We start from the raw sequence: 14,131 nt of genomic DNA, 5'->3' as shown, positions 1-14,131 counted from the left end.
TTGGGGAAAGAACTCCACTCCTTCTCTAAGCATCTCTGTCTTGGTTTCCTGCACCGATAGCATTATGGATGTCAACTGACTTTAAAGGCATGCTAAGAGAACAGGAATCTGACCACTGCTGTGAGGGGATGGCTCCACCTAATTAGCTCAAATGATAGTGTGGGAAAAGAGAAACCTGAAAAGCCAATATAAGCCTTCATTTTAACAGCTGGCAGGTTCTTAAAGGAACATAAAAGCTCTCCATTTAGCAGACCTGAAGATGGAAGCACTGTCTACAAAGACTGCCTCACTTGTGTTTTTAATAATTTTGAAAAGGATTACTGAAGTAATACATTTAGCATAAAAATTTGAAAAATAGGAGAAAAGCAAACTGAAAATCCCTTATAATTTTTTTTAAAGATTTTATTTATTTGACAGAGAGCACAAGTAGGGGGAGCAGCAGGCAGAGGGAGAGGGACAAGCAAACTCCCTGCTGAGCAGGGACCCCACACACACACCACTACCACCACCACCAATGTGTGGCTCTATCCCAGGACCCTGAGATCATGACCTGAGCCAAAGGCAGACGCCTAACCAACTAAGCCAACCAGGCACCTCTAATTTTTTTTTTAAACACTTAAAATTTGGTATATTTTTTGCTGTTGTTATATATGCCTTGAGCAGCTTTCCAGATTATTAAATAACATTATTTTTAATGGCTTTTTCAATAACCCATTATATCATTATACTATATCAACCAATGCTCCCAAGGGGTTGGACAATTCGATTTTTGCTTTTGAAAATTATGATTAAAAAAATATTACAAACCATTCTGGCTTTCTCAGGATAAACCCCTGGAAGGGAAACTTCTTTGGCTTGGGGGATATAGAACTTCAAGGCGTTTGCCATCTATCGACAGATTCTCCTCCACCAGCTTTGAGTATCCATATTTCTTGTCATCACTGTATAATTTCATGTGTTTATTATTTTTAACAGTTAATTTTTTTATGATTTTATTTATTTATTAAGAGAGACACAGGCAGAGGGAGAAGCAGGCTCCCTGTAGGGAGCCTGACGTGGGACTCAATCCCGGATCTCCAGCATCAGGCCCTGGGCTGAAGGTAGCACTAAACCGCTGAGCCACCTGGGCCGCCCATCTTTGACAATTTAAAAGGCAGAAACTTTGAGTGCGGATGAATGATTTTTTTTTTTTTTTAACATGCTTTTGAGCAGTTGTTATCTCTGGGAGTTGTTACTCAGTGGAGAGGCAAGGAAGCACAGGATTTGGACCTGGCCATATTTCACTGATCCCAAAATGCACATTTTTCCACATTCTAACATCTTTGAAATTGAGGTGAAACCTAAAATTGATAGTTTGTCACAGATTAATTGGCAGCATTTTCTTCTTAATGGTACATTAAAGTATTAGATCAGCTGTAGAAAAAGTGAGGAAGGTGAATGTGTTAATACATGGCTATAGATTTATACAGTGATGTATTTAACGCTTGAGACACTGAGCAGAATCCTGGCAGTAGTAAACCCTTACCCTAATAATGTTCCACTTTATCCTCTAGGAGACACAGTAGGATTTCTGTTAGACTTGAATGAAAAGCAAATGATCTTCTTTTTAAATGGCAACCAGCTGCCTCCTGAGAAGCAAGTCTTTTCATCTACTGTGTAAGTAGCTTTCCTTAGTCAAAAATTTGAGTAGATACGTGGAATTCACTTTTCTCCAGAAAAAGACTTTGTCCACTTATATAGTCAGTTGTAATGAGAAATAATTTTATTTTGAGTCATTGGGGGCCCATTTGATCATACTTAAAACGGTCCCAAAGTTTGATATGGGAAATGAGGGCAGGATAGTGTCAGGGTCACAGCCCTATCTAGTTTAGTAAACAGAATCTGTCACCCTCCTTTCTGCTAGGGTACAATATCTAAAAGCCACTTTGTGTATGAGTATTACTTTGTTTTCATGAATTCTCTTGACCTCTTTGTTTTTATTTCTAGATCTGGATTTTTTGCTGCAGCTAGTTTCATGTCATATCAACAATGTGAGTTCAATTTTGGAGCTAAACCATTCAAATATCCACCATCTATGAAATTTAGCACTTTTAATGACTACGCCTTCCTAACAGCTGAAGAGAAAATCATTTTGCCAAGGTAAGGAGACCACTTAGGCTGTCTGCAGACTTTCACCGCATTTCGTGAGAAGCTGAAACAGTTCCTTGAGACTTTTTTTTCAGCTTTTAAATAATTTTTAAAACCTGAGTTTTTGTTTGTTTGTTTGTTTTAAAGCCTGAGTTTTTAAATAATTTTGAAAACTTGAGTAAAATGGATGACCTCCTAGGAAATATAAATTACTCAAAGAGATACAAACCAGTTATTACAAAATTAATTGAATCAAAGTAAGGGGTATGTCCCCCAAAACCACCAGACCCAGGTTGGTTTCATAAGAGATTTCCACCAAAGTTTTAAGTAACAGATAACTTCATTACTATTTAAAATGTTACAGAACCCAGGAAGAAAAAGCACTTCCAAATAATTTTATGAACTAAATAACATTGGTATAAAAACCAGACAACATAACACATGAACATACACAAAAAAAAGCCCCTCAACTAACTTTACCTGAAGGTCAATGAAAAGTCCTAAACATTAGGAAATCAAGTATATCTTTTAACAGATGTGCTGTTAACTTTGGGATTTGTTGAAATAGACTTCCTGTTGGGTTTAGCCATTGTGGCAAAGATGCCAACACTGCTCTGCAGCCATTAGGACAGAGAATGCCATCTTGGATAAAATTCCACAGCCCCACTTTTCTAAAAACTGTGATCAGCATTGTCTCCTGGATGAATAGCTGCTTTTCTTCCTCTGTGATAAACGTGGTCTGTTCCTTAAGCTAGGAGAGACTCCAGACACTTCCTAGTAATGACCTCAACTTGGAGCTTATTTGACCATATGAGCCAAAGGTTATCATTTTTTAACAGAGCAGCTTTCTGGGCCTATGTGAGAAAGAGCATCCCTGCTAGTAACGCCACTTGGGTCAGATCAGTGACAGAATCTGTCAGCACTCAAAGAGGTCCCACTGGCTACGGTGGAGCCAGGGTTGAGCCGTCATGCCCCTGAAGGTATCTGTAACACAGTGTTGTAATCCTAGCTCCTGTTGTGGCTAAGAAAGGTCTGCAAACAGTCCTTCTGGGCTGTGCTTCACCTTGGACTCAGTGTCTCAAGGCCAAAAGTGGCTCAGCAGTTTCCAATGAACCAGAAAATGTCACATGGTGACCCAGCAGCATTGCCTGCTACAATAGAACCTCTGTGATATGGCAGGAGTAGAAGGGCCACGTACATGCCAGCTCAGGAACCTGAGGTTCACTCCTAGAACTCCCCTGCCACGTGGCTTGGTGTCTGACAGAGATTCTGAACTTTAAATTCCTTTTGGTGAACATATGAAGTGATGATACCTTGCACGTCTGTCCTGCCTCATTCCTTTTTACTTAGCCTGTCTTCTTGGATGTAGCCTGGCATTAGGCCTGCCTTGTGCCATACACCCTGAAAGGGGAATGCAGAACCCAAGAGCTCCCCTGGAGGCTGCCATAGTTCACACTGCTCCAGCACTTAGTGAACCACCCCTGCAGAATTAAACTTTGCAAGTCAGATGACAGGGTGCATGACTGTCTTAAACATCTGCCTTCCGGGCAGCCCCGGTGGCGCAGCGGTTTAGTGCTGCCTGCAGCCCAGGGCGTGATCCTGGAGACCCTGGATCAAGTCCCACGTCAGGCTCTCTGCATGGAGCCTGCTTCTCCCTCTGCCTGTGTCTCTGCCTCTCATTCTCTCTCTGTGTCTCTATGAATAAATAAATAAAATCTTAAAAAAAAAAAAAAACTGCCTTCCACTCAGGTCATGATCCCAAGGTCTTGGGATCCAGCCCTTTGTTGGGCTCCCTACTCATCAAGGAGTCTGCTTCTCCCTCTCCCTTGTCCTGCCCCCTGCTTGTGCTCTTGCACTCTCTCTCACTCTCTCTCTTTCTCTCTCTTTCAAATAAATAAATAAAATCTTAAAAAAAAAAAGTCAGATGGCAATAGGTATCACCTATAAAAAGTCTTTTACAGGCAGGTTCTATGTAGTCTCTCAGTTCCCTGTCAGCTTGACACAAGGTGCAGACGGCCCTAAATGAGAGCGGCGTTAGAGGCTAGGACAACCTCACCTTGCATTGTCTCTGAGTGGCACCAACATAAGAATCAGTGGAGGCCAAGTAAACCTCCTGCTGCTACCTTGTACCCCTTTAACATTACAGTTGCACCTCATTACAGATTGTAGCATTAGGTGTGGATGTGCCTAAGACAGTTTTCCATGTATCTGTTTACTCATTGGAATATATTCCTTTCTGGCTTCCTGGTGGGAGATCATCGCCCTGTGACTAATTGGGAACTTATAAATTCTATATGGTATATACTCACTGTCTCTAATTCTCCTTCATTCATTCTTTTTTTTATCCCTCCTCTCAACCTTTTTGTTAGGAGGAACTTCAAATGCAAAAGAAAACAAGAGTACAGTGATGAACCATATCCCCTCTCAGCCACAATAGTCATCCACTAGAGGCCAGGATTGTAGAACTGCTGGCTACTTTCATTCGTTAATAACTCCATTATCATTCCAGGTTCCCTGGCCACAATCCCAGAGTTACCTTTGACACCATACTTTCTGCTATTCCCTACATCCTATCCCTCAGCCACCCTGGGGGCTGGGCCTTCTGAATGTATCCCAAATCCAACTACTTCTTGTCACTCTCACTGCAGCCACCATTGTCCAAGCTGCCATCATTTCCTACGTGTATCATTTTTGCCCTGACATTTAGCTTCTGCCTGGATCCCCTTCAGTCTATTCAACACAGCTTCCAGAATGATTTTGTTACAGCTTAAATCAGATTGTGCCCTTTTCTGCTCAAAAGACTCTAGTGGCTTTTCATTTCACTTAAGGTGAAAACTTAAATTCTTACTGTGACCTTGTAGGCTGTAAACGATTTGTCCCTTCCTCTCCTTTGTTATTTCTCTGATTTTATCTCCCTTTTTTTTTTTTTTTTAAGATTTTATTTATTTATTCATAGAGACAGAGAGATAGGCAGAGACACAGGCAGAGAGGGAGAAGCAGGCTCCATGCAGGGAGCCTGACCTGGGACTTGACCCAGAGTCTCCAGGATCACGCCCTGGGCTGCAGGCGGCGCTAACCCACTGCACCACTGGGGCTGCCCTTTATCTCCCATTTTATCTCTTATTTGTTCATGCTCCTTATTCAGCCACCCTGGCCTTGCTGCTCCAGAAACATCCAGATTGTAGCCTCAGGGCCTTTGTGCTGGTTATTCTTGCTACTAGAATAGGCCTGTGTGTTTTCTAGCACCACAAGCAGTTAACTCAATTCTGACACACTCTGTACCTGGAGAGATTATCCCATCCCACAGGTTAAGGGCTCAGTCCTATAAAGCTGTCCTACAGGGATCCCTGGGTGGCGCAGCGGTTTGGCGCCTGCCTTTGGCCCAGGGCGCGATCCTGGAGACCCGGGATCGAATCCCACATCGGGCTCCCAGTGCATGGAGCCTGCTTCTCCCTCTGCCTGTGTCTCTGCCTCTCTCTCTCTGTGACTATCATAAAAAAAAAATTAAAAAAAAAAAAAGCTGTCCTACAACCCCACTTTAGATGACTGTTGCCAGTGTGAATTTTTACAGTGCTTCTGACTGCATCTAAATTGAAGAAAATAAATAAATTAATAAAAGAAATTTAAAAAGAAATTTTAAAAATGGAAGATTCTCATGACTCCCTCATCAGATTTGATTAATTTGTTGGAGTGGCTCACAGAACTTAATAGTTTACTTTCCTAGTAACTAGATTACTAGTTTATTATAAAAGGATATAACATAGGAACAGATGGAAGCAATGCGGAGGGCAAGGCATGTGGGAAGAGGCAAGAAGCCTGCATGCCCTGTGAGCACGCCACTCTCCTCAAACCTCCACGTGTTCACCAACCTTGAAGATTTTCAAACTCTCTCCTCACAGGTTTTTATGGTGGCTTCATTAAGGAGACAGGATTGATGAGAACTTTGGTCATTAGTGATTGAAGTCAACCTCCAGCCCCTCAGCCCTCCTGGGAGGTGGGGGAGGAGTGAAAGTTCCAACCCACTAATTACAGGGTTGGTTCCCCTGGCAAAGCAACCAGCCACAATCTTAGGTTACCTAGGGGCTTTTCAGTATCCACCTAATTAACACAACAAAACATCTTTATTGCTCTCCTCTCTTAGGAAATTTCCAGGGTTTTAGGACCTCTATGCCAGGAACCCAGACCTAGACCAAATGTATATTTATTATAAATCACAATATCAGGGACACCTGGGTGGCTCAGTGGTTGAGCATCTGTCTTTGGGTCAGGGCCTGATCCATGGGGCTCCCTCTGCCTATGTCTCTGCCTCTCTCTGTCTCTCATGAATAAATAAATAAAATCTTTAAATAAATCACAATATCACAAATAGTGTCTCTTCAGATATCATAGGTCTCATTCCCTCATGCCCTTCCTGTCTTAAGTGTCACCTCCCGTGGCTGCCATATTTAAAATGGTATCTCCCTGCTTCTCCTACACACTACCTCATCCTTCTCCCTGCTTTTTCTTCATACTTCTCATCAGCACTTAAAATTCTATATATTTTGCTTTCTCACCTAGTTTCTTTCTAGTCTCTCTTCCATGAAGTGGAAACTTTGTGAAGGCAGGGATATGTTTTTATTCCTCTCTTCATTGTTGAATTTCCAGACTTAGGCTTAAGGTGAACAGAGTGAATATTTCATGTTTCTCTTGCCCAGCTACCAGGTCTGCACCTTCAGCAAAGCAGTTCTGCCTGTCTGCTTTTCCATTTCAGACGGGTCAACATGTAATTTAAGGGTTCTACCCCGAGGTGTGTGGGCTTCCAGAATAGTCTGCGCTGGACTATCATAAACACCTTGAAATTGTATAGGAACTTATATGTGTGCATTTTTCTTGGGAAAATACTGCTTTTCATCAAACTCTCAGAGCTATAGGACTTAAAGGTGAAAATCATCAAACTCTCAGAGCTATAGGACTTAAAGGTGAAAATTTGAAAAGGATCCCTGGGTGGCTCAGCAGTTTGGCACCTGCCTTTGGCCCAGGGCACGATCCTGGAGTCCCGGGGTCAAGTCCTGGGTCAGGCTCCTGGCATGGAGCCTGCTTATCCCTCTGCCTGTGTCTCTGCCTCTCTCTCTCTCTCTCTCTCTCTCTATCATGAATAAATAAAACCTTTTAATAAAATAAAATAAAATAAAATAAAATAAAATAAAATAAAATAAAATAAAAAAAATAAAAAAAATAAAATAAAATAAAATAAAAAAAACTAGTACTAGACTGAGAACCAGGAGTTGAATTTGATTCCTAAATCTGTTTACCATGTGTGTGACCTTACATAAATCCTTTCTATGAACAATGTCTTTGTCTACAAAATGTGAATAACTGCCTCTGTCATTCTCTTCTATAGAAAATCACTATAGGAAAAAAATTAAAAAAATTAAAAAATAAAAATAAATTAAAAAAAAAAAAATCACTATAGGGTTGAAATGAGATGCAAGTGAGAACCTTACTGACCAAAGCTTAAGGAATACCTATAGTGTACTTCATATGGACAGAGCATTTTCAAAGCATTTAATATGCATCACTGCTAATAGGCCCATTTATGTGTTGACCAAATAAGTTTCAAACTACTCTTTCTACTCAGGCACAGGCGTCTTGCTCTATTGAAGCAAGTCAGTATCCGGGAAAACTGCTGCTCCCTGTGTTGTGATGAAGTAGCAGACACACAGTTGAAGCCATGTGGACATAGGTAAGAGAGTTTGGTCATTTCTTTTGTGTATTGCATTTGGTAAAATTTCCTCCTATTCTAGAACTGCTTTTACAGCTATAGGAGAGAAAGAAATTTCCCTCTGTCCAGAGTTCCTCTAGCTAGACTCAGAATTAAATTTATTTGCTACAGATTAACAGGAGAAAATCAAATTTAGTTTTGTATATATGGGGAATCCACACAGACAAGAAATTCCAAAGACAGACAAAATGATGTAAGTATGTCTTCCTAAGCTAAGGAAAGGGGCAGAAGTCAGGAGGTAAAAAGGTGAAGAAAGCCATTAGCAGGAAGGTGAGAGGAGATGTCTGGAAAACAAAGGTTGCCCTGTTATACAGGTAAGTTTCTTAGTGTGTTAATAATTCTTTTCCTGGTAACAGGTATTCTATGTAAAAATTTTTTAGACAGTTGCAGGGAAGGTACAGTCTCTTCCTGAGACTTTTTCTAGCACCTAGGACCTCGATTATTTTCAGCTCAAAGTAATCTGCTTGTCATTGTGGCCCATCCAGGAGCTGCCTGCCCTTGGACTCTATGCAGTGTTACCAGTTCCATATCTTTTTCTTTTCTTTCTTTCTTTTTTTTTTTTTTTTAAGATTTTATTTATTTATTCATGAGAGACACACAGAGAGAGAGGCAGAGACACAGGCAGAGAGAGAAGCAGGCTCCATGCAGGGAGCCCAATGTGGGACTCGATCCCGGGACTCCAGGACCACGCCCTAGGCCAAAGGCAGGAGCTAAACTGCTGAGCCACCCAGGGATCCCCCACAGTTCCATATCTGTCCATTAAAGTTTATTATATACAAAGTGGACTGAACGAGAAATTAGAGTTTGCCAGGGAAAAACATGGCTGTCTTCCAGAAAGTATCTGAAATAGAAGCTGCTTGATGGAAGGCGTCTCTTTTTATTTTTTTTACTCAGTATTATATTTTAATACAGTTTTCACCTCGCAAAATGTAAAGATTTTTTTTTTAAGATTTTATTTATTTATCCATGAGAGACACAGAGGGATGCAGAGAAAGAGGCAGAGACACAAGCAGAAGGAGAGGCAGGCTCCACGCAGGGAGCCCGACATGGGACTTGATCCCGGGTCTCCAGGATCACACCCTGGGCTGAAGGCAGGCGCTAAACCGCTGAGCCACCCGGGCTGCCCTAAAATGTAAAGATTTTAATAATATTTATGAGCCTCTTGGGAAATCCCTTTCAATTTTATTTTTAGGGCCTCCTCATTTACTTACTATCTACCCTCCTAACCATTGAGAAGGCAACGCCTCCATCCCATCTAACCAAGTTCAGTTATAGGAGATGAACTAGAGGGCAGCCTGGATCCTATAGAAGAGTGTCCAAATATCAGCAAGAGTAACAAGTACAATGCCCCCCAAGAAGGCCTCCCCACCAAGGTTGGAAACAGAAGCTGGGCAGTGTGCCAGCCCTAATCTGGCCCAGGCATATGTGCTGAATGTGGATGAGCAGTACCGAGGGTGATGTCCAAACCAGCTCCCTGTAACTCAGCTCATCCCGTACCCTGCCCTGCTCTTTCTTTTTTTTCTACCTGCCCTGCTCTTTCTTTTGGCAGAGCTTTAGTCACTAGGTCTCCTGAGGGTCCAGAGCCTAGAGTGATGGACCCCAGTTTATCACCTCCAGGTGTGGCTCAGCCTGGGCCCTTCACTCTGCGTTGGTAACTTTTGCAATGGGTTGTTATCTAATTGGCTGTTAAGGGAAGTGCAGGCAGTGTATCTCATTTCACCCTTAGCTTTACCAATTTCTCTTGTGGAAGAAAAGCCCAGTGACTCCACCTGTGGCTGTTCCTTGGCATCAACTCTGCAGCCTGGAATTCTCAGTTTGAGCACCTTTGAAGATTTTAATTACTAGAGCCTCACAGGCAGATGCAAAGTTTAAAGAATGGATATCTCAACACCCTTTTTAATCTTTGTCTCTGGGAGGTTGTTGAGATCCCAAAGAGCAGTACTTGATCTTACTCAGCTTTGGGCTTTCTGGCCCTTCTCAGTGGTTTTGCACACATAGCGTGCTGATAAATGGGGGCTAAAATCTAAAAACTCAGAACCAGGTATCTTTAAGTATTAGCAGTGTCCATAGTAGATATATACAAAACAGAATCAAAAGAGGAAACCTAGAATCATAAGAAAATGTAGCTCAACTTTCTGCAGCAACAACAATTTTAAAGGGGTAGGAAGGAAGAAAGGAAATCTGGATAAACTGAATGACTTGAGCAGACCGTGGGAGATGAACAATCTAAGCATTCCTATTACCATAAAAGAAATCAAGATGATTATCAAAGCCACATTTGACACACACACACACACACACACACACACCTAAAAAAGCACAAAGCCCAAATGGTTTCACAGATGAATTATTTCAAACTTTCAGGGAATAGATAGATTCTATATAAACTAAAAAAAAAAAAAAACAAAACAAAAAAACAAAGATTCTATATAAACTTCTCCAGACCAGGGGTGTCTAGCTGACTTAGTCCATGGAGCATGCAACTCTTGATCTTGGGGCTCTGAGTTTCAGCCCTCTGTTGGTGTAGAGATTATTTAAATGAGTAAATAAAAACTTTACAAAAAAAAAAAAAAGCCTATCTGAGAATACATACCAAGAATTATGTGGTGCCTATGAAAAGAAAACTTTTAAACTTTATACTAAAGAATGTAGTACAAGACTTGAATAAATGGGCCTGTTCTTGAAAGAGCTCTCAGTATTGTAAAGGGAACAATTTTCCCGTAACTCCAAGTTTAATTTGGGTCAACTTTTTTTCTTCCTTCCTGGAAATAGAAATGCTAATTTAAGAGCTTACATGTTAGAAGGCAAGAAAATTGTGAAAATGAAAAGTTATGGAGGGGACCCACCCTACCTACCACATCTTAAGATCTATTAAAATAAAGGCTTATAGTTTGCTCCCAGTATATAAAAAGAATGGCAGCACAGTGGAACAGAACAGAAACCCAGAAGTGGAACTAACTACATACAAATGAAAATTTGGCATATAAAGGCTTTGTGTCAAATCTGCAGTGTGAAATGGGAATTTAATATTGGGCTGAATAGCTGTCTGGGAAAATAACATGTTCTATCCCTACGCATATATACACATCTGTAAGTTTTTGCTGTGTACATACAGACTTTACAGACTTTCTAGAAGAATCTACTTGAATTTTTGACTTCTCAGAAGAAGAAAATGGAGGATCAGAAATGAGAGGGAGACTCAATTGTTGGTTTATATTTTTTTGTTCATTTTTTAACGATGTGTAATGATTATACTTTCACTGAACAAACTTGTTAATATTTTAGATTAGTCGGCACATTGTCAGTTTGCCCTTTTGAAGCATTAACCTGACCAGCACTTGTATCTTTCTCCTCAGTGACCTGTGCATGGATTGTGCCTTGCAACTGGAGACCTGCCCGTTGTGTCGTAAAGAAATAGTGTCTAGAGTCAGACAGATCTCTCATATTTCATGACACACGTGAAGAGGCATCATGGACTTATTTCTACTTGATTCCAGCCAATGTTGAAGAGAAAACAAAGAAAAAAAAAAACAAACATCTCTAATCAGTTGTGCGCACATTGAAACTTATAGCCATGGCCAGATTTTATGCTAAAAATGGTAGTTTGTTAAAGACAAAATTCTCTTAGAATCTAACCCAACTTGCCAGCCCTGAGAAATTCCTTTTAAGGCCAAGGAAAGCTGAGTGCTAACAGCTAGGCCTGTGGTCCTTCCATGAAAAACGCTAGGAGACCGTGCCCTCCTGAGTGCTGAAACCACACTGGAATTCTCCATGTTGGGTGCATTTGATTGTTTAACAGGATGTATTGTCTCATTCTAAAGTTTTTATCTGGGGCAGAAGTCATTATGGAAAAGTAAACAGCTTTTCTGGGTTAAACATAACTCCCCATTGGTCACAGAGACACCGGTGTTTTAAGCGTGGATATTGCACTGCAAGACTTGAATCTATAAACTAGAACCACACAGGTCAATGCTACAAGCAACATGGAGGGCCTAAAAGAAGGTGCACAGACTGTGGAAAAAAAACCCAATTTTTGATATTTCCGTGATTCCAAAGAACATTGTAGTTTTTTTTTAACTGCAGAAAACTGGTGGTATTTTCACATTCATGGTGTTTCTATCCAGTTTCAATACCCGCATTTTCTGAGGAAAAAATGTTTTAACAATGCAGGAGGAGTTATTAAATTAATTGCAATGTTAGACTGGAGAAAATTTGGTATTTAGGGTATTTTTAAGGTACCATCAAATCAGGTTTTTTGTTTTTTGTTAAAAATTTTTTTTAAATCAGTATTGTTTTTGGAAGTAATATACTTTGAAACTCTTGAACTAACAGTCTCAAAAACTCTTAGAGGACAGTCTGAGAGCGCGTATTCCTATTGTTTTAAATAAATACATGTTTTTTGAAGAGTAAATTCAATCATGGATTGTTGCTATGTCTTCATCAAAAGTGTTAATCCCTCTCAGGGTCTCCGGTGAAGACCTTCAAGAGTTTGGTTTTTTCTCCCAGAAAATTGGAAGGTAGAATTGTAAATTCATAGAACTTATTTTATAATGGTGTACCTCAGCAGCTGCCTTTCAATTTATGCCAAGTCCTTACTGAGTTTATACTTGAATAGTAAATATGTCTTCTGAGTTTTACAGTGTCTTAAACTCAATGCACATTTTTTTTCTTCCTTCCCCACCCTTTCTTGTTTGTAATTCATTAAACTGTTCTATCACAGAGCTGATTTCCTTCCTGGCCGTACTTGTTGGGGTGCTGGATTTTTTCCATGTCTTTAGTCTTCCATAATTTCAAATATATATATAAATATATATATACACACACATATATAAATATATATATACATAAGTATATATATATACACCTTCTTTAGCTTGTGAATACAGTAATTTGCATTGAAGAAATAAAACATTTATTGCCTTTTTTGACTAAGATTTCACAACTTTCATTGGTACCTGCTGCTAAGGTTCCAAGACTTCATTCTCTCAGTTTTAAGGGCTACCTTCCAAGGTAGGAGAGTCAAGTATTAGAATTAAGAAGCAAGAGTAATCGTTTCCTCATCCCGCAGATCTTTGTTGAGCACCTAGTATGTTCTGGGCACTGTGCATGATATACAAAACATCTGTGGAGCTTATGTCTGACATTGGGGAGAAGACAATATATTTGTTTCATAAGTTGTTAGTGCCTTCAAAGATTAGGGTGCTATGAGAGAGAGAGAATGAGTAGGACTTAATTTAGATGGGTGGAAGGGGGCAGAAGAAATCTTACTGAGGAACTAACAACACTAGTAAAAACGTCAAGGAAAAAGTAGGACATGGCCAGGCATGGAGACCGAGAACAAGCTTCTAGGATTCCATAGCTATGGGAACACAGCATTGCAGGCAAAGGCCTAACTAGGAAGAAACCTCAGTGAGCTTCAGGATCTGATGGAAGATTCCTGAAGTTAATAAGGTAGGAACTGAGAGAGTAGAACAGTGTGCTCCCATGTTGGAGAGGTCAGGGGACTACTCATGAAGCCATGTTGAGGAATTCATATTTTATCCTAAGTGCAATAGAAAGCAAAGAGGTAAACATGGGAGTGCACCAATAATTTTAAAAGATAGCTCTAGCATCTATGTGGAGAATGGACAAGGTAGGGGTGAGGAAGGAGCAGTGCAGGGCAGAGAACAAGCAAAACAGGGAAATAGTAAAATAGTAGGGAGACTTTGAATTCCAGCAGACAGGTGAGGGTGGTCTTATAAATTCAGTGGAGAAAAGTGGACAGAATTAATAGGTCATCTCAGAAATCAAATGCAAGAGTCTATTAGATTTCTAAAAATCTACTCTTGAATTTTGTTCATAAGATAGCCTTTTCCAATTCTTTACTAGACAATAAGACAAAAGGACTTCAATACTAAGTTACTTGGGATGGGAGCAAAGTTGTAATCTTGGAGCTGCTGCAACGGGAAAGACCACATAGAAGAGAAAAAAAAATTGGGAATAGCAAGTAATGTAGAAGGGAATAAACTGTAGATCAATATTCTGCACTGCATGTAAGCATTTTAAGAGAAATTGAAAGCTAGGCTTTTACTGATACCACAGAGAAAAAATTAAATGCTGGCATTTCTTCAGTGATTTTTAAAGATTTTATTTATTCATGAGAGACACAGAGAGAGAGGCAGAGACAGGCAGAGGGAGAAGCAGGCTCCATGCAGGGAGCCGGGCATGGAACTCAATCCTGGGTCTCCAGGATCATTACCTGGG

At 40.3% G+C, this 14,131-nt stretch overlaps 1 protein-coding gene across 7 annotated transcripts in view; it reads left to right on the top strand.

Annotated features, from left to right (window-relative positions):
- RSPRY1 (ring finger and SPRY domain containing 1) overlaps nucleotides 1–12,609 on the top strand; it is a 46,646-nt gene extending 34,037 nt beyond the window's left edge. For all 7 annotated transcript variants that reach the window (XM_077898330.1, XM_077898335.1, XM_077898331.1 and 4 more), the window contains 4 exons: nucleotides 1,554–1,656; nucleotides 1,987–2,139; nucleotides 7,745–7,849; nucleotides 11,245–12,609. In XM_077898330.1, the coding sequence (XP_077754456.1) occupies nucleotides 1,554–1,656; nucleotides 1,987–2,139; nucleotides 7,745–7,849; nucleotides 11,245–11,341 (458 nt within the window). In that variant the 3' untranslated portion in view covers nucleotides 11,342–12,609. The remainder of the gene's footprint in view (nucleotides 1–1,553; nucleotides 1,657–1,986; nucleotides 2,140–7,744; nucleotides 7,850–11,244) is intronic.
- Nucleotides 12,610–14,131: the final 1,522 nt, after the last annotated feature.

The sequence above is a fragment of the Canis aureus genome, chromosome 5 (genome assembly GCF_053574225.1).
Source record: "Canis aureus isolate CA01 chromosome 5, VMU_Caureus_v.1.0, whole genome shotgun sequence".
Taxonomy (NCBI): Eukaryota; Metazoa; Chordata; class Mammalia; order Carnivora; family Canidae; genus Canis; species Canis aureus.
This window is presented reverse-complemented; position numbering and strand designations above follow the sequence as displayed.